The following is a 20,918-nucleotide window of genomic DNA, read 5'->3' as shown; positions in this document are numbered from 1 at the left end:
TTGATGGAATTCAGTGTAAAATGTAATGATTGGCAACTTTACTCAGCTTAATTCAGAAATGGCTCCAGAGGTATGTGTGGGGGCTGGGCGAGTGGGCATCAATGTGGCAAATGAGGTTCAATGTGGGCGATTGCAAAGCAATGCACAATGGATCCCAAAATCCCAACTATAAATACATGTTGATGGGTTCCAAACTGGTGGTAACTGACCAGGAGAGAGATCTTAGAATCATAGTAGATAACTCATTGGAAATATCAACCCACTGTGTGACTGCACTAAAAAAGGCCAATGCTATGCTGAGGATCATTAAGAATGGAACTGAAAAAAAAAATCAGCCAAATATCATAATTCCCCTATATAAATCTATGGTGTAGCCTCATTTGGAATACAGTTTGCAGTTCTGGTCACCACACCTCAAAAAGGATATTATAGAATTGGAAAAGGTGCAAAATAGGGCAACTATAATGATTAAGGAGATGGAACATTTTCCCTATGAGGAAAGGTTCAAGAGGTTGGGGCTGTTTAGCTTGGAGGAACTGTGACTGAGGAGTGACATGACAAAGGTTTATAAAATAATGCATGAGGTAGAAAAGGTAGAGAAAGAAGTATTTTTCTCCCTTTCTCACAATGCAAGAACTTGTGGGCACTAAATGAAATTGATGAGCAGTAGATTTAGAACAGATCAAAGAAAGTACTTCTTCACCCAAAGAATAATTAGCACATGGAATCCACTGGCACAGGAAGTGGTGGTGGCTAGAAGCATAGCCAGCATCAAGAGGGGAGTGGATAAACATATGGAGCAGAGGTCCATCAATGGCTATTAGCCACAAGGTATAGAATGGAACAAACGTAAACTGGGTTTTAGCGGTTTACGTTTGCTACACAAAAGCTGCGGCACTTCCTGTAACTTCAGCGCAGATTGTGGGAAATCCGACCAGACGCTGCGGAGGGAACAGGATTGTGACTGCGAGGTAAGCTGTGTGAGAAAACGGTCTATGTCTGGGGCAGTGATGCTCTGTATTCTTGGTGCTTGCAAGGGCACAGTGGGAGGGCTTCTGGAGTCCTGATGACACCTGCATTTTGGCCACTCTGTGACAGAGTGCTGGACTGGATGGACCTGATCCAACATAGCTCCTCATGTTCTATTGGCTCAAAAATCTCAAATGCAACCTCTTCTTTATATGTATGGACTGGTAATTTCCATTTCATTGTAACTGAGGAAGTGTGCTTCCATCTCAACCTTGAATATAACTTTGTTGGTCTTCAAGGTATCACTGGACCCAAACTTTGTTCTGCTGCTTCAGACCAACACAATTACCCACCTGGCTCTAAATGCAACTCAGAAATGACTCAGGAATTCGAAGCTGTTTCAGTGCAAATTTGAAAAGTCTGTGTTTCAGAGAGTTCTTTCCTGGATCATGGTAGTTATACAGTGTTATTTATTTATCTTCTACTTTATTTAGTTTATATGGTGCCTTTCTCCCCAGTGGGAACTCAAAAAAACATACATCATTCTCCTGTCCTCCATTATATCCTCACAACAATTTTGTGAGTTAGGTTAAGTTGAGAGATTGTGCTAGGCCCATAGATACCCAGTGAGCTTCCATGACAGAGAGGGGATTTGAACCTGGGACTCTCAGATTCTAGTCTAACCACTATGTCACACTATTGCCCATGGGAATTATAATACCTAGTAATATCCATAGTAGAAAGTCACAGAAAGGCAACCAATTCTTGCTTCTAAATCAAACATACTGATGAATAAGGGGGAATTTATATCACACAACAGTTTCATAAAAGGTTTACCAAAAACTCAGTTTTAACAACTGAGAGAATTGACCCAAACTGAGAAAATACTCAGAAGGCTAGTTGATTGGGTGGTTTGATCAAGAAGTCCACAGCAATCAAATAGTGCATACCAGCCGATGATGAAGTAATCAAGTGAAACTGTATGGACAGTCAGCAATTAATAATAGTAAACTGATGTTCATTGACAATCAAGTAGTTCACTGTGATGAACAAATTTTTCAGTTATGATGAAGGATGAAATTTAAAGAACTTTTAATGTATGAATCTACAGAAAAATTGACTACCAGCTCTAGGACCATGCAAAATCTCATTTTATATTCCAAAATGGAGAATAAGCTTTGTAAGAAATGCCAATTAATTCATAATTCATGACAAACTGGACAAACTGTGTATTCTAAGCCTGTTACACTAAGCCTGTTATCACTATTAAATATGTGCTTCCACTGAAGTGTAATAATGTACCAGAACTGGTAATTAAATTAACAATCTTCTTGCTTCTGCCAATTTCCTGCCAGATTTCCAGTCTTTAACATTATATGGGTCCTCAGTGCCTCTGTGTATGTGCAGGACTCACAATGACACTGCAGTATGGGTTTTGTAGTCCACTGTAGGTTGTAAAAATATGCAGGTATTTTGAGGACACTCATCTGGAATTGACAAGTGAAGAAGAGTTGGGTTTATACCCTGTCCTTCACTTAGAGTCTCAGAGCAGCTTATAAACTCCATCCCTTCCTCTCCTCACAACACACACCCTATGAGGTAGATGGGGCTGAGAGAGCTCTGAGAGAACTGTGACTGACCACAGGTCACCCAGTTGGCTTCATGTGGAGGAGTGGGAATCAACCGGTTCTCCAGTACAGTCTGCCACTGTTAACCACTGCACCAAACATAGAGGGAATCCTTACTACAATGTAAGTTGCAATTCATTCAGGGCACATGAGTTTAGGTTTTTCAAAGCAGTACCTTGAGTGATCTCTGGTGTTTGAATAACTTTACCATTTTACCTTCAGAGCTTTTAAAGTACTTGAGTACATGTCATGATAGTTCTGTTTCAAGAACTACCCACCCCCTGCTTTGCACAATAAGATTTGTAACTTGAAGAGGGAGATCTGGCAGGAAGAATGGAACTGGCTGGGAAGGAGGGGCACACTATAAGAGCATCTCCACAATACACCTGTCAAATATTTCTGAGTAAACAACAAAGATGCTTGTAGGTGCTTGGTTTTAGCTGGAAACATTTCAAACCATTATTTTAATCTGCCTTGAACCGTGAGGAAAAGTGGGATATAAATATTTAAAACCCAAAGAAACAAATATGCATGGTTTCCTGTGAAGCCTGGGGATATTTGTCTCTAAGCATGTAGGATGTCTGTGGTGTTTTCAATGGAATAACTGAGCTGGGAAATAAAAGGCATCCAAAACAGTCTTGAGATGTTTGACGTCCTGGGACTGTGAATGACTAATCTCCTCCTATTGTTCCCTCAGTCTCAGTGATGGGAAATAATAGGCAGAGGGAGGAATGATTCACTTGAAAAACTGGACCTACCCAGTTGATGGATTTTGTGTTCGGGCCTGTTTTCTAGGAATGACGTTGTTCGTCCAGCTTCTTTCTCATTTGGACTTTGCTATGAAGCAGTAATGGCCAGATGATGAGCAGTTAGGGTGGAGCAGGGAAAGAAGGGAGGATGATTTATTGGCATAGCCGCTACCATGGATGCAAGACAGACCACTACTAAGAATCCTCACATCTCCTTGATCTTAAAAAAAGTCTTTCATACTCGAACATCACACATCTGCACAATGTGATAGAGCTGTTGGGCACCTTGGGTCTTCAACTGGCAGTGCTGAAGATTAGTCACTGGCTCGTGGCTCTCTTTGCCATCAGGATTGCTCACTGGGAGAGGAACTAGGGCAATTCCAGCCGAAAGAGTCCTGTAGCCCTCCTTGTCTTGGAAACAGGATGCTAGCCTTTAAACTGAAGGAGCAGATATACAAGGGAACATGGTGGATACACTAGCAAACCAGGAAGACACACCATGAAAAATAAAAGGTTAAGATTATAGACACCAAATATTTATGAACACTGTTGTATTCTTAACAAACACAGAGTGAAAAGCTCTTTAATGCAGGGTTGTCAAACACGTGGCCGGGGGCCGAATCAGGCCCTTGGAGGGTGCCTATCAGGTCCCCGAGCAACTGGCTGTCATCTGCTTCCTTCTCCCTCTCTCTTGCTTCTTTCTGCATAACGACTTGCTTTGCAAGGTTTGCTCAATTGCACTGGAGCTACAGAGCAAAGTCTCTATTTTCTCAATTGGCTGAGGTTTTTCCCTTGGGGAGGAAGGGGGGAGGGAGAGCTTGCTTTGCCAGGCTCTCTCAGTTGCACAGCAGAGCTACTGAGCCAAGCCTTTCTTCCTTCTATTGGCTGAGGCTCCTCTTCTTCCTGGTCCCCTGAGGAAGAAAGGCAAGAGCCAGAACTTCCTTTGCCCAGTTCCCTGGATATCATGGGAGAGATACAAAGAAAGCACTTTTCAGACCAATGAGTGTTAACATTTTAAGCATGTTTGATTTTAATTTTTTTTTAAAAAAATCTTTAATTGTGTTTGTCTGTGTCCTTTATAAAGTTTATATCTCTGCTACCTAATCTTAAGTCATGACCTGGCTCAACATGACTTGGCCCAACAAGGTCTCATTTATGTCAGATCTGGCCCTCATAACACACGAGTTTGACACCCCTGCTTTAATGTCTTATGAACAATAAGAGTAATAATAAGGGCTGCAACTTTGTTGTATGTGTTTGTACTATTTGACCTCTGAAGAAGGCCTCTGCAGGATGACACATATGTCACGTCATCTATGGTTCGTTTTTGTGCATTTGTCACTTTGACGATTTTATGAGGCTTCATTTGGACCCCTAAAAAGGTTTTTATATGTTTTTGTAATAAACACGTGTATTATAACTATTGATGCTTTTAACTTTTGACCCCTTACTAGTACTCTAAACTTGGTATGTTCAGCAGCTGCGGGGGGTGATTGCCCACTACCATTTTAAAAACCATGGGCACCTTTATAGACTCATAGGAGCATGCTCCTAGGTTTATGGGCCATTGAGGTGTATTCAATGTTAAATTTTAGAACTTTAAAAGGTTTTTAAAAATTGTTTTATCTGTGTTTTTAATTGTTGTGAGCTGCCTTGAGCCCTACTTGCAGGGAAAAGTTGTGATAAAAATCTAACAAACAAACAAATTTGCAGTTGGGAGGAGCAATGCTCCATCTAAGCTGTGGAGCCTACTATGTGAGCTACTGGCATTAAAGTTGTGAGCTACTGCATAAATTAGTTTGCTCTGGGGCCATTTTTCTTGAGTTAAGACAAAAATCTGTGAGCTGGAGGCTAAAAAACTGAGCTCACTCCAGGGCTAGCCCTAGACTGCCCAGCTCCCTAGGCAAGGCTGAATTCTGGCACCCCCCCCCCCACTCCGCAGTGATAACATCACTGAATCACATGGGGGCACCCAATTTGGAGCCCCCAGAATGCCAGTGCCCTAGGTGATTGCCTAGTTTACCTAGTGGCAAGGCTGGCCCTGGCTAGTTCACACTAACTCAGCTTTGAGGGAGCACTGGTGGGGAGGGAACTGGGGCTCCTTGTATAAATGAAATAAATAAGTAAATAAATATTAGCATCATTGTTGCTCCTGAGGAAGGTTTTGATTACTCCCACATCACTGGTATCCTGCTGCGTGTGAAAGGCATCCTTTCCCCAAGAACGTTTGCAGGCCACGCTGCTCTTGGGTGGTTGACATAAGTACATAAGAGAAGCCATGGTGGATCAAGACAATGGCCCATCCAGTCCAACACTTTGTCACATAGTGGCCAAAAACCCCAAGTACCATCGAGAGGTCCACCAGTGGGACTAGAAGCCCTTCCACTGTGCCCCCCCCCCCTCCAAAAGCACAAGAATACAGAGCATCACTGCCCCAGACAGAGAGTTCCAACAATAAACTGTGGCTAATGGCTACTGATAGACTCCTGCTCTATATGTTTATCCATTCCCCTCTTGAAGCTGTCTATGCTTGTAGCCACCACCACCTCCTGTGGCAATGAATTCCACATGTTAATCACCCTTTGGGTGAAGAAGTACTTCCTTTTATCAGTTTTAACCTGACTGCTCAGCAATTTCAGTGAATGGCCACGAGTTCTTGTATTGTGAGAAAGGGAGAAATGTACTTCTTTCTCTACCTTCTCTATCCCATGCATAATCTTGTAAACCTCTGAAGTCGACATTTCTCCAAGCTAATAAGCCCCAAGCATTTTAACCTTTCTTCATAGGGAAAGTGTTCCAACCCTTTAATCATTCTAGTTGCCCTTCTCTGCACTTTTTCCAATGCTATAATCTCTTTTTTGAGGTGCGGTGACCAGAATTGTACACAGTACTCCACATGAGGAGCGTTGGCCTTTTTAATTGCAATTGCACACTGTCTTGACATTTTCAGTGCATTATCTACCACGACCCCAAGATCTCTCTCTTGGTCAGTCTCTGCCAGACTTGGCTCAGTCATTTCAAAAACCAGTGCTGCTTGCAGGAGAAGAAACCAGGAGCTGCTGTTGTTTCTGTTGTAGGACTGCAATGAGTTTGCGTCTTTTAACATCTTGGTGCAGCACCTTAAAAAGACATTTTTGGAGGGGATGGGGGAAGTGGTTGATGCAAAGGTTTTTAATAAAACATCAGTTTCCTTGGAGGAAGAGGGAACAAAAATGAAATAAATGTCATTATTATAATTTTTTTTAAAAAAAGAAAAGTGATTTTGTAGCTTTGTGGGGGCCTTGTAGAGATCCTAGTGGTTTTGCAGACAGAGATCGTAAGTAGTTTCACACTTAATCCAGGCTGAATGTGAATCTTTCAGGTGTGACAATGGACTCCTCTGCTTCTACTCATTCCCAATGCTTTGCCTTTTGTCAAAAACCTGGTAGCTGCAAATCCATGCAAATCTAGCCAAGATGTTAAAAGATCCCTAAATAATCTAGAGGCCAAGTTGATTAAGGAACATCTGCCACCATACAAGCCTAGCTGGCTAGTTAGATAATCAATGGAAGAAGTCCTCTGTGTGTGACCCCATATAAATATATATTCAAACTCCACAATAAATCATGAAGTCTTTCATTCAATCTGATTTTATCAGGTTCTCCAAGAAAAAGTCATTTCTCACATGCTGTTTTCATACAGAAAGGAAACCACGTGAACCATTGCTTAAAAGTTTGGCTTACCCCATTTCCCTCCAGGTTGGTGTTGATGCAGGAGAAATGATTTTAGCTTACATACACTTGCTGGAATAAAATGGGACAGGGCCTTTTTGGTGGTGGCGCCCTATCTCCTTACCTTTCTTCTTGCATCTATTCACTCTTCTATTTGCCTGGGCATTTCTTTATGTTTCAGTGCCCTCTGACTGCAACTTACAGTGCCTTGTGGTATTTTAAATTGCTGGATGCTCTCTTTCCATTGATTTTATTGTCTGGGAATGTAATTTCCCTTTTATTGTGCACTGCCTCAAGAATGCTTCTGCTGAAAGCTTGCATAAAAATATCTTCCAGCCCCCAATAAATCATGAAGTCTTTCATGTAATCTGATTTTATCGGGTTCTCCAAGAAAAAGTCATTTCATATGTGATATTTTCATACAGAAAGGAAACCATGTGAACCATTGCTTAAAACATATGAAGAACATATGAACATATATATGAAGCTGCCTTATAATGAATCAGACCCTCGGTCCATCAAAGTCAGTATTGTCTTCTCAGACTGGCAGCGGCTCTCCAGGGTCTCAAGCTGAGGTTATTTGCCTGGACCCTTTTCAGTTGGAGATGCCGGGGATTGAACCTGGGACCTTCTGCTTCCCAAGCAGATGCTCTACCACTGAGCCACCGTCCCTCCCCGAAGTTTGGCAAACCCCATTTCCTTCCAGGTTGGTGTTGATGCAGGAGAAATGATTTTAGCATACAAAAGTGATACGATCAAGCATTGTCTTCTTTTATTGACTGACTGAGATCATCTAACAATCTTTTAAAAAATTGTCACTAGAGAAAATCTATACAGACGCAGCAAAATTGCATGATTTTGGTTTTATTATTCATTGAAACTAACAAGGATGCCTATGAAGCCGAGGGAAAAGTGAAAGTGTTTGAAAATTTGTGGGGAGCACAGAAGGAAAAGTGGGGTAGCTGCAGGGGGAGAAAGTGCCACTTGCATGGCCCATCTGAAGTTTTCCTCCTTACGCAGCAGAGCTCTGTGGGCAGGAGGGGGTTAAGGACATTGTGAATGGCTCACACTCTTCTCGTAATTGGACCCTTCGTGCGTCACCTTGCAGGTGTAAGTCTTATGACTTTCCCACTCTGAGGGATTCACGGTCAGGTAACTGCTGGCCACGTACTTGTCATTGACCTTAGTCGGCTTGGTTGTCTCCACCCCGTTAGAGATAGGGGTGCCATCAGCCTGCCAGGAGACCTGGAGAACACCTGGATTGAAGTCTTTCATCAAACAAACCAGGGTGGCCTTGCTTTTGCTCTCCTTCTCTTCTGAGGATGGTGGGAAGAGAATGACTGTGGGAGCGGATGCCGGCTGACCTGTAAGGAAGATGGGAGAGGGTTAGCTGTGTGAGTCTGTGAACAGGAAAGGACAAGGGGAGAGTCTTGTGGCATACAAGCAGAAGAAGAGCCCTGCTGAGTCCAACCAGGGGTCCATCCGTTCCCGCATCCTCTTTCACACAGTGGTCTAACAGTTGCCCTGGAGGGCCAACAAACAGGGCATGGAGGCCAAGGCCATCCCTGATCAACCTTTAAGATTTATTGTTGTAGACACTTTCATTGGATATAAACCACCTGATATCACGAGAAATGCAGGGAATCTCCTAGCACACTCTGCTGCCGATTGGAAACGTATCAATTAATTTCACAGGGAGACCTAGTATCACGTTACAGAATTTACCAGCATTTGATTAAATTTGGGGGGGACTCAGTTAAGGCGGGGGGTTTGCTGTTAGACTGCATGTGTTTATTAGATTAGCAAACATTTGGAAATTTGATCTGGCATTATCACATCTCCTTTATCTCTAAGAACTCAGACACGATGTATGCAACCTTGGAAGAGATTCTCTTGGAACATTGCCTAGATATAAAACTCCACAGCACGGATATGCTTTGCCTCTTTTTTCCAGTGTTTGATTGATATATTGATGTTATATGAGAAAGCTACCAAAAACAGGCTATTTTTAGTAATGTATTCCACCAATGCTAGAAGTCTTACGAAGCACAATTTCAGGCAAAGAAAAATTGGGGCAAAGTTTCCTCAACAGGTGCCACCTCTGTTCCTTAATGAGTAGACTCTCTTTCAATATCAGCTGCCATCACTACATTCTGTCACCATTCTGGGCACCAACTGGCCAGAGGGCAAGGTTGCCAGCTTCCAGGTGGGGCCTGGGGAATCTCCTGGAATTACAGCTGGTCTCCAGGTGACAGAGAACAGTTCCCCTGGAGAAAATGGTTGCTTTGGAAGGTGGACTCTATGACATTATACCTTCCTTCCCCAAACCCTGCCCTTCCAATGCCCCATCCCCCAAATCTCCAGGAATTTCACAGCCCAGAGTTGGCAACCGTGACAGAGGGGCAGAAGAAAGGACAGCTAAATAGGAGGGAGGGGTCTGAGGGGTGGCTAAGACCACTTCCATATGTGAATAAGCATTCAGTCTTTGACTTACTGTTGATAAGAACAAACAAAAAGCTGTATTTCTTCATATAACACATGATTCAGTTGGGGAAATCACTGTCACTGAACATGGTAATAGCCATTAGCTGAGGTGGTTCTAAAAGGGGACAAGACAATCCTGTGGATGGTAAGTTCCATCAGTGCCTATTAACCACCACGGTGCAGAGGCAGTATCTTTCTGAATGTCCGTTTGCTGGGGAAAAGTGACAGGGATCAGTTGGGTGCCTGGGGTGAAGAACTATATTATGATGGGACTTTGTTAGCAGCATCTTTCGATGTTGTGCATCTCTAACTGCTGGACAAATCCATTCCTTTTATTTATTAGCTTCCTTAACCAATGGTCTTAAGCTTGACATAAAACAAGATATTGAATAATAGAACTACAAAACAAAATTACAAAGCAGGATACAAAAATAATTTGAAACCGAAGTAGATTAACTAAAGAGGAAGCAAAGCCAGTGATCGTGATTGCAAGACATAATTAAATAACAACAACCCCCACCATGTTAATCCCGTAAAACCCCTTAACACTGTAAAAATAGATTTTAAAATCTTGGTACATGATAACAGCACTACAGATTTCAAGGGCATTTTAGAGAGCACACTATTGACAGATATTTTGCCACTGAACAAGTTATTTCAGGGTCCACGTCTGCCAACAGTAGGGTTGTCACCCAAGATTCCACAGGAATCATAGAATAATAGAGTTGGAAGTGACCCCAGGGTCATCTAGTCCAACCTCCTGCACAATGCAGGAAATCCACAGATACCTCCCCCTAAATTCACAGGATCAGCATTGCTGTTAGATGGCCATCTAGCCTCTATTTCAAAACCTTCAAGGAAGTACAAGTAAATTTAATTTTTTTTAAACCTTATTTCAAAGACATGCAGTGGTTTGGTTCAAAAACAATACGAAATCATGGTTTTGAAACTAGGATTTGGCTTTGCCTTGACCAATGGTAGCCTTTATTGCCTTTACTTTCCTCCTTCGCATGGACTCAGCTAGTATCTTGGCCTGCAAAGTGCCAAAGTATAAGCCAGCATCCAGCACCTGCATTGGTACATTCTGCCAAACTATAGTTAAGATCAATAAACCAATTTCAAACAGAAAGGAAACCGCATGAGCCATTACATTTGAACCACACCAACCAAAGTATGCTTAATATAAACCATGGATTAGTTTAACTGTAATAAAAACTAAGGAGCTCCATGGCGCAGAGAGGTAAAGCTGCAGTATTGCAGTCCGAACTCTTTGCTCACGACCTGAGTTCGATCCCAGTGGAAGCTGGGTTCAGGTAGCTGGCTCAAGGTTGACTCAGCCTTCCATCCTTCCGAGGTCAGTAAAATGGCAACCCAGCTTTCTGGGGGTAAAGTGTAGATGACTGGGGAAGGCAGTGGCAGACCACCCCCATTAAAAAAAAGTCTTCTGTGAAAACATTGTGATGTGATGGAAATGACTGGTGCTTCATCTTTAAACTAGCAAAACCAGGATGTAGCTCAACAAAATTTTGGTTTCATTGCCTTCTCTTGTTAGCCTTGGGGGATGGGAGTCATCATAGAGCAAGCCACAATTGTGCGATGATTAACCAGCGTGTCTGCATTGAGACATCCACAGAAAATTGGGGTTAATAAACTGACGTCAGATGCAGGTATGACAGTTTAACCAACGCGAGTGAAGTAGCCTGTATTCAGACAATGATGCAAACCATACTTGGCTTAATTATACCATGGCACTGCATGATGTCTGCGCTGAGCCAGTTTCTAGAATGCTTTCCTCAAATAAAATATTGTGGAAAATGCAGCCTTGAGCTTTCCACTACTTGGGAAATGGGTGATGCGAAACAACATTCCACTTTTTGAAAGCTGAAAACTCTCAAGTGCCCTAAACTATTGCAGATAAAACCAAAAGCACTGGACTTAAATAGCAAAAAGGTAGATCATGGTTGCAGCCTGCTTCAGTACAACCACTCTGATAACACTGATTTGCGCAATGAATCCTTTGAGCACAAGCCAACTAAACTTAAGCCTCTTGAAAGTGCTATCCGTATTGGTGCTTATGCCCTACTCCTATTGAAATGAATAGAATGAATCAGGAAGTAAGAGTTTGATATCAGAAGTTAGAACTCGGAAGCTGATCTTTTGGGTTCCTTGCTTGAGAAGGAGAGTATGTAATACTAAGGGAGCAGAAAGAACAAATAATTATGACAGGCCTAATGAAGGAACACAAAAGGGTGTATCAGTCCATCACTTCAGTGAAAATGCTCCCACCTACTCTCCCTCTTGCACTGGTTTTCTAAATCTGAGGACTAGAAACATACTTAAAAACACAAACTTATCAGAATGCCAAAATTGTGCGCCACAACACACCCAAAATTTAGCCATGACTAATTGTACCAAAAGAGCCCCGTGGCGCAGAGTGGTAAAGTTGCAGTACTGCAGTCCTAAGCTCTGCTCATGACCTGAGTTTGATCCCGGTGGAAGCTGGGTTCAGGTAGCCGGCTCGAGGTTGACTTAGCCTTCCATCCTTCCAAGGTCGGTAAAATGAGTACCCAGCTTGCTGCGGGGGAGAAGTGTAGATGACTGGGGAAGGCAATGGCAAACCACCCTGTAAAAAGTCTGCCATGAAAATGTTGTGAAAGCAACATCACCCCAGCGTCAGAAACGACTGCTGCTTGCACAGGGGATTACCTTTTTAATTGTATCATAAAACCCAGCTGGTGAAACTCCATGTGAAGTTGCCCTTGATCACATCACAGCATCTAAAGGGCAAAGACTTGATCACTCTTGCAACTGTGACCTTATGATCTCAAAGCAGGTTGAACTTCTTAAACAGGAGTTTGATAGACAGCAGTTAGTGAGTGATCCTCTTTAATTCAGTGCTGAGAAAAAGATGCACCTGCTTATTTTGGTGGCATAAACCCTGTGTTTGCAGCCCTGTGATTGGGGCTGACAAACCAAATATATTAAACTAACTCCATGATCCAGAATATTCCTTTACAACTAGCATTTATACCTATTTACTTAGTCCCTCTGCATTCAGATTGCATCCTTAAACATTTAATTTCAGACTCAAAAGCAATTACATTCAATCACAGATTTAAGATGCAGGCTACTGTAAGGACTGCTATATTCACTGGAGCAAAATGACAGTTCATGGACATCAGATTTCATAAGATTTCCTACTATGTTTTCATGCATTACAGCATTTAGTATATTCTTCAAATCCATTGCAAATATTACTTGTGTTTAAAGGAGTGAGGACTTGCCATGGCACCGAAGAACAGCACTTTAGGACAATGATCACCATCTCCATTCATGATAAAAGAAAACAAATAGCAAAGAAACCCCTAGATCGGAACAATTTGCAGTGTGGAAAACTAGATATGCACAAGAGTGCATTGCACACTTTTTCATGTCTCATTGGAAAAGACTCAGTATTTTCCATTGAAATCAAGTGAAGTTAAGAGTTAATTTTGGTTGAGCTGAAAAGAAACCTCTGAGATTTTACTGCATTTTAAAAATCCAACAACGCTGCAGGCAGAAAGAAAGAGGTTGTCTAAAAGTTACAGAATGAGATTCATAATGAGTGGGAATTTGAACCTAGTTCTAATCCAGCACTCTTAACAACTATACCACAAGGGCTGCTGTCACACACACTAAATAATCCACTTTCAATGCGCTTTCCAGCTGGATTTTGTCAGCTCACACATTAAAATCCAATTGTCAAATGCATTGCAAGTGGATTGAAAGTGGATTATTTAACATGTGTGACTGCAGCCAAAAAGTAGTTTTCTGTTCTTTGTCTCAAGGGCCAGACCAATATCTTTGGTCTCTTAGGAATCTCAATTCCCAACCAACCTGCCCTGAACAGGTACTCATTAATTAATACAGGGCACAATCCACCCAGAAAATATTCTGTACAAGCATATTCAAATAAATAAATAAATAAATAAATAAATAAATAAATAAATAAATAGGGCATGCATTTCAGAATAGCTTGCATGGGAGAACATCTTGGTGGGTAATGCCCTAGAGGTCAAATTGGTTCATGTCCCACCCAGTCCCCTTTAATGATGTGCAAAATCCAGTAACAGTGCCACTGTTTTAGCACAATCCTATATGCTTTTACTCCGCTGTAAGTCCCATCTTATTCAGTGAGTTTGCTAACAGGTAAATTTGTATAAGATTATAACCAAACTGTAGCTGTAATTGCTGCTATGTTATTTTTGAAGATAACCATTATTCTTCACTGCTTGGCAATGATCTTAAAAAGTATTCCTTCCCTCTGCTGCTTCTGAGTCTTTACTACATTTCTACTGCTTTTTAGATTTATCTGGCTTTGATTATTGGTCTTAACCTGATTTATTTTGTTTTCAGCATAAATTGCCCCTGAGTATTCCTAGGACTAAAAAAAAGGCATGGTATCAATTATCAAAATACTAACATTATTAGTACCAACTAAAAAATTCTAGAATAGAGAATAATCAGTTCGACTTCTCCAAATTCTTCACCAGGATGGATGGAAACCCTAACCTGCAGTTTTCTAATAGACCTTCATTCCTTCCTTATTACTTACTGCAGATTTTTCCTTCTTGTCCATTTTGTCTTCCTGCCCACTATTTTGCCGAACAATGAAAATTTTTACTGAACTTAAAAGCTTGCTCACTTTTGGTGACTTTTTAGTTGGCCTCAGGACAAGAACTCTGCTATTTGGAATTTTTTTCCTATTAAGACCAACATGGCTATCTGCATTCTTTGTCTATCTTTAAACAGTGACCAGGTGACAGGCAGAAAACTAACCCTGAAATCTAAGCCAGTTATCTGGAAATAAATTCTACCAATTTTTAAAACTAGGATTTATTGCCAAGAAAAAGTGTTTTGAATGTATTGGGTGGTAAGTTTTGCTGGGGACTGATTTCTTTTGCACTCAGGGAGAGACAAAGAATGAGATGAACAATCTAGAAAGAGACTGATATTCTGCTTTTTGAGGCTTCTTTTTAACCTTCCTTTTAAAATGCAACCGCCCTTCTGTTTAGCCTGTTGTTGCACCTAGAACAGACTCACCTGAAGAGTGCTGTACATTCTCCCCAACAAAAGATGCCCATTTACTTCTCTTGTTACTTCAGTGTTACTTAAGGGTACCAACACATTATACATTCAGCCATAACTATCAGGGAAAAACAGGCTTGCCAGTGTCAATCAGGATTATTTCTAAAAATGACTATTTTACTAAATATTAAATATTATGTTCAGATCATTCTTTAAATGAGACTTCCTTTGTTTATACATATATGCATTTCTAGGTGTTTTAAAGATCATGTAATAATTTGGGTTTTCACCCCTATCATTTTTACCACAACCTTTTTTGGGATATTCTTCTCCCAATGGAAACCTATACAGTGATGACTGCAATACCATCCAGTGTGACATGACTGGATTATAATTTATTTTCCCTTGAAACAACATCCTAAAATAAAAAAGATATAACCATCTCATGCGAGGAAAAAGATTTGCAAAAGGGAGCCAAGGGCTTAAATTTACTCTGAGGTTAAGTCCCAGTCTGCTTAGCGGGATTCACTTTTGACACCTGGGTGTAATATTGTAGCCTTTAACCAATTTGGAAAAGGACAGAAATATCCTACTAACTGATTCAATCTACCCCAGTCTTTTCCATGTTAGAAAGGAAAACAAGGTGACTGTCTTTTTCAGCCAGATCAATGCAACCGCTCCAGACTCCCTGTCAGGCAGCCAGGCAGAGTTTTGGAAGAAACAGAAAAACATTTTAAAACAAATAACAACTGGAAAGCATTTGTATGTGAGTTTAAAAGTGACTTACCTAGGACGGAAAGGAAGGTCCCGCCGCCGAAGATATACACACAGTGACTCACAGCTGTACAAAAATAATCGGAAGGGTCGCTTCCTCTTTTGGGCAGAGCCTCTACATACATAATGAGTTTGACACAGAGGGTGACGGAACTCTGAGAGAAGGAATCCAGGCCCATGATGTCTCTGGGATGCAGGATAAACCATTGGGAAAAGAGAGCTGCTGGATGGGCTGTAGTGGGAGGCCTGAATGACACACAAAGAGCTATACTATGGGCACAGACATGCAGTGGATCTGCCCAGCTGCAAATGGGCAGGTCCAGAGATATACCTCCTGTGTACCCATTGGGACTGGATGCCGCTGCTTCACTGCTCTTGCATAGATCTATCTCTCCTGCTCCTGCATAGTATATTTGACCATTCATTTCTCCATCTGTTGCCTAAAATGGATGGCAGTGTATTATTGAGAGTTATGTTAAGGCAGCTTTGGTGATTTTAACTCATGAGGCATTTTGTGGCCTGCAAGTTTTACAAGCCTGGACTACTGAGGCCCAAAATCCAATATGAAGAGATAGTCCTGGCTTAAATTTAATGTTTCTTCTATATTTATACAATACTAATGTGGCTTTCTTTGGGTTTGCATCTCGGCTCTCTGCTGCCAAAATTATTGCCTGGATTCTTTTTCTTCCACTATGATTCTTCCTCTTGTGGCTTGGACAGATTTCAAAATATTTAAAACTTTTAAGCTTTCAGAAGAGTTTAGGAAGGGTCTGTGGATCAATAATATTGGTTTCCTCTAAGGCAGTCTGTCAGGTTTGGTAACCCATTATACTCATTCATTGCATACAGTCACACTACTATCCTGCTAAGTATGGAGGGCCCCCCCTCCAACATTTAAAAGATGAAAACAGATTATGTGCTTATAATATTCATATTGTACCAAGGGTCATTCCTCATCCAAAGCCAACCACCATTAAAAGTGGGCTCAATTCAGCCTGCCCCATGCATTTACTGAGCAACAGTATAAAATACAACTCAGTGGCTGCTGTATGTTAAATGGTGTGCATTGCATGGTGCTTCGGTGTCTATATGCATGCACTTGCATGCATGTGCAATACAGACAACATGAGAACAGTCTTCCCTGTCCTGTTTGAGATTTTAAAAGCTTGGCGAGGCAACCAAGTCTGAAAAAGTTTGAGGCACTCATGTTAACAAAATTTTAAGATGGTATCCCCAAATGGTGGTGCTGGGGAGAAAGACAACAAACAGAGAGTGTCCTTGGTTAAAAGCAATTGTAGCTTTTGGTTTGTAACAGGAGAATGTGGCCAAATTATTTGTTATCTTATTTGTAAAAGACTTTCCTGTTTTCCCCAGAATAACTCAGTTACTGCCATGTTAGAAACACCCCAAAATACAACTCAGACCCACACAGTTAAAGGTTGCTGCCACTTTCTCCATTGCATCCCTTCACAAATTGTTGTCTAGTACCTTTTCAATTATTCTAGCTCATTTGGCAAATGAGTCAATTGTTCATTGAGATACCCGCCCTCCCCAATGGGGAGAAAAAATTAAAGGAGAATAATATCCAAGAGGAAACTACCATTCAGCTTACCTGAATTGCATTTCTATACTGCCTTTAGTGTTGTAGTACAGGAGATTTAAGGTGCTCTCATGTTAGACTCCGCATAGCTCCAGATGGCTTATTTCCAGATCAAGCCAATGGGGTTGTAGCATCCTTTGCCAATGGAAGAATGTGGAGGCAGAATTGGAGATGTCTTGAAAAGTGATCCATGACTCTTGGCTAGCCATTCTGCATATCAAAAACCTTTGCACAAGAAGTGTTGCAAAAATATTCCAGGGCATCAGAGTGGAAATATGTTCCAAATTTCCCATAAGGCAAAAATATAATATTTACAAGAGAGATTGTTGCTTCTGGCTGTGTAATCCTATCATACCTTGGGAATTTGTATTTCCAGAGTATAAACCATATCCTACCTGAGGAACATCCTTTGGTGGTAATACCCATGAATAGGAATCGGGGGAACTCATTCTTACTCCAGCTATATCCATTAAGCATTCCTTTAAAATGGCTTCTGATCCATGACTAAGAAGCCCCATTTTCCACCCATCCAAAAAAAGAACATGTGTAAGTCTTCACAGCCCACTGTCCATGGCACCATGATCAACACTCTGCTCCTGAAGAACTTGACAAATGCTTGATACCGCTTCACCAGTGAATATGTGTGCAGCCGGTGCCTGCTCTTAGAAGGCTGTTCTGCAGATCAAAAGGTCTTTTGCTTAAGCCCAACTGCCGTTTTCCAAAGCCACAGGGCACCAGTTTTATGTCACATGATGCATCCACTGGACCTTGCATCCTCTGTGCTGTGCAGCTAGAAAAGAGGAAGCCATCTAACTGTTCCCCAGGCCATTCACAAAATTAGATGAACATCTGTTGATAAAAAACAGTTAGTGGTTAGAACGGCAGACCAGGACAGCTGGGGGAGAAAGGAATTGTTGCTGGACATGTGTTGTAGTTTTTTGGAAAGTTCTAAAACCAGAACTTATTCTAACTCAACCTCCTTCTTCCATTCGTTTATTTTTTTTACAATGTTTTATACCCTGCCTTTCTTCCCCAGTCAAAGCCACTAAAGCAGCTAGGGGTAAAAAAAAAATGGTATTTTACTGGCCTTTCTCTTATGTCTTTTTAATAAATCACAAGTAAGTGTATGAATGAAGACAGTGTTGAAGAAAAATCACTTGAATCCGTTTCTTCCCATCGTTTTTTCCCTGTGAGTGAAGGCACAAGAACAAGGGTCAGCGATGGGAAACCCAAAGTCAACCGGGATTGAACCTCTACCTTTCTACATTGAAAGCAGTGATCTAAGACAAAGTTATTGCTTGCCCTTTCTCCCCTGTGGTTGTCCTCATTACGAAACAATTCTTGTGTGTTGTCTGGGTTGTAGCAGTGGACCTGCCTCCTAGCAGTGATTAGAAGCCAGTCATGTGGGCAAAAGAAGAAGACGACTGCAGATTTATATCCCAGCCTTCTCTCTGAATCAGAGACTCAGAGCGGCTCACAATCACCTATTTCTTCTCCCCCCCCACAACATACACCCTGTGTGGTGGGTGGGGCTGAGAGGGCTCTCACAGCAGCTGCCCTTTTAAGGACAACTCCTGTGATAGCTATGGCTGACCTGAGGCCATTCCAGCAGCTGCAAGTGGAGGAGTGGGAAATCAAACCCGGGTCTCCCAGAGTCCGCACACTTAACTACTACACCAAACTGAGTAGACAATGCTGACCTTGATGGACCAAGGGTCTGATTCCCTATAAGGCAGCCCCTGTGTGTGTGTGAATGATGAGGTAAATGGTACAAAAATGTGATGTATGTCCAGACCTTGTGTTTTTGAGAGGATGCACACTCTGGGATAGTTATTCTGTTTCTGGATTCTGTCTCTGCACCTTTAAGGGCTGCAGAGCAGGCAAAAAAAAAAAGTGGATGAAACTTTGCAGTATAAAATTGCAGTAACAGAAGTTTCCCCTGCAAGTCTGATCCTATGAATTAGTAAGGACTTTACCAGCTCACTCACTCCATCCAGACTCCCTAGTGACTCACAATGCCATTCTATGCAGAGTCATGCCAGTTGAAGCCCCAACCCTGACTCAGTCCCATGAGAGGAAACACACTGATGGGGATGAGCAGCCTTCCGTTGCCAACTGCCTTTTCGTTGCACACCCAACTGTCCAATGGGTTCCTAGATCACCTTGTGCTGAAAGGAAATCAGCTTGTGTCTGGGGAATACTGCTGCGTCTTGGGACAAAGCATGGCAGCTGTGTTTGATTCCAATTGATGCCTCTTCTGTGCATTGAACCTCATAGCAGACATTTTAAAGAATACATCATGGAAAACAGCCAGGGTCTCTGCAAAGGCGACAGAATATTTAATGCAACTCCATAATTTTAAAATAGCAATCTGTTTAAGGTTTGTCAATCATCCCAAAGCTTTGCATTTATTTCTGAGAATTGTAAGAAGCAGGAACAAGTTTCCTTCTTCCTTTGCAGACTGGTAGAATATTTATTGATTTAATTTAAAGCAGCTTACAATATTATCCCCCCCTTCTGTTTTATCCTCACCACAACACTGCTCATAAGGTTAGGCTGAGGGAAACCCATTGGGCCATGGTCACCCAGCAAATTCCCATGTCAGCGTGAGGATCTGAACCCAGATCTCCCAAATCTTTCCACTACAATCTTTTTTCCCTAAAATGCTGGACATAAACTAATGTACCATTGAGTTGACCACTAGAGGGAGCCAAATATGAACAGAACATTCCCCATCCCCCAAGGAAACAGGAACTTACAAATGAGAATGCAGAGAAGCCTCTTGAGGGGGTAAAAGCAACTCAAGGCTATTTTCAATAGGAAAAAGGCAGTGGACGAGCTTTTCTCCTCTTGTACTGCTCTCTCCCATGAAAAAGCAGCCCCAACAGCTGCACTGGGGATGAATCTTTAAAAACAGATCCCAAAGAAAACCTAACATGTGACTTGTGCATCACTGAAACATGTTTTGACTCCCTCTGGTCTTCATCATTATAAAGAGTTTCAGTGCATCATCTTCAGTGTATTCTTGTGAAGAATCTTTTGTATGCTCTTCACCTCTGAAAGATTTTTTGGGGTTTCCTGCTCTGAATGTTCCAGATTAAGGCTCAGAAATGTCCCTATCATTTCTGCAAAAGGAGAGTTTCAGAGACAGAGATCCTGCTACGCATTTGCCTCATTTAATAGCCTGCAGCAATTACTTCCAGGAGACCACCAGCTCTCTCTAGCTAGGGTGGACAACCTCCAGAGGGAGCCTGGAGTTCTCCCAGAATTGCAATTGATTTTAAGACTAGAGCAATCCGTTCTCCCAGAAGAAATGGCAGCCTTTGAGGACATAGTGCATGGCATCAGACCCCTGACCTCTCCAAATTCCCCCCTCCCCAGGTGCCACCCCAAAGCTTCAGGCATTCCCCAAGGCAGAGTTGGAAAACTCTGCAGCAACCAGCAAGGGGAGAATGGCATTTTGTGAAAAGATCCTTAATTCACATATCAAACACCTGCTAAAGGAAAAGGATGTAGGGTTGTCAGTTTCCAGAGGGGACCTGGGGATACTCTGGAATTGTAACTCATCTCCAGACTATGGAGATCAGGTCCCCTGGAGGAAATGGAAGCTTTGGAGGGTGGGATCTGTGGCATTGTGCCCCACTGAGGTCTTGTCCTCCCCAGGCTTCCGTCCCCAAATTTCCAGGAGTTTCCCAACCTGGATCTGGCAACCGTCAACAGACATTTAAAATTTTCCCACCTGGTAAGCTGGCAACCCTACAGGCCATCCACAGCAACATATATAGAGCATGATCCGGCTCTCTCCACTACTCTGCCTTTTTCATATTTATAGTGGAACTAAATACTGGCAGGCTGCAGGATTGCCTGTTCAAGAGAAGTCAGAAGATGGCAGCAGAGCCCAAGAGATGGGCAGCAAGTTCTTCTTGCATTCCCAGTC

General features: G+C 42.0%; 1 protein-coding gene across 1 annotated transcript in view; it reads right to left on the bottom strand.

Moving 5' to 3' along the window:
• Positions 1-7,806: 7,806 nt before the first annotated feature.
• Positions 7,807-20,918, bottom strand: part of LOC132579237 (immunoglobulin lambda-1 light chain-like) — a 56,556-nt gene continuing 43,444 nt past the window's right edge. The window contains exons 3-4 of the mRNA XM_060249474.1: positions 15,395-15,431; positions 7,807-8,420 (exon numbers count right to left, since the gene is read on the bottom strand). Coding sequence (XP_060105457.1) covers positions 8,101-8,420; positions 15,395-15,431 — 357 coding nt within the window. The 3' untranslated portion in view covers positions 7,807-8,100. The remainder of the gene's footprint in view (positions 8,421-15,394; positions 15,432-20,918) is intronic.

This window comes from Heteronotia binoei, chromosome 11, assembly GCF_032191835.1.
Source record: "Heteronotia binoei isolate CCM8104 ecotype False Entrance Well chromosome 11, APGP_CSIRO_Hbin_v1, whole genome shotgun sequence".
NCBI lineage: Eukaryota > Metazoa > Chordata > Lepidosauria > Squamata > Gekkonidae > Heteronotia > Heteronotia binoei.
This window is presented reverse-complemented; position numbering and strand designations above follow the sequence as displayed.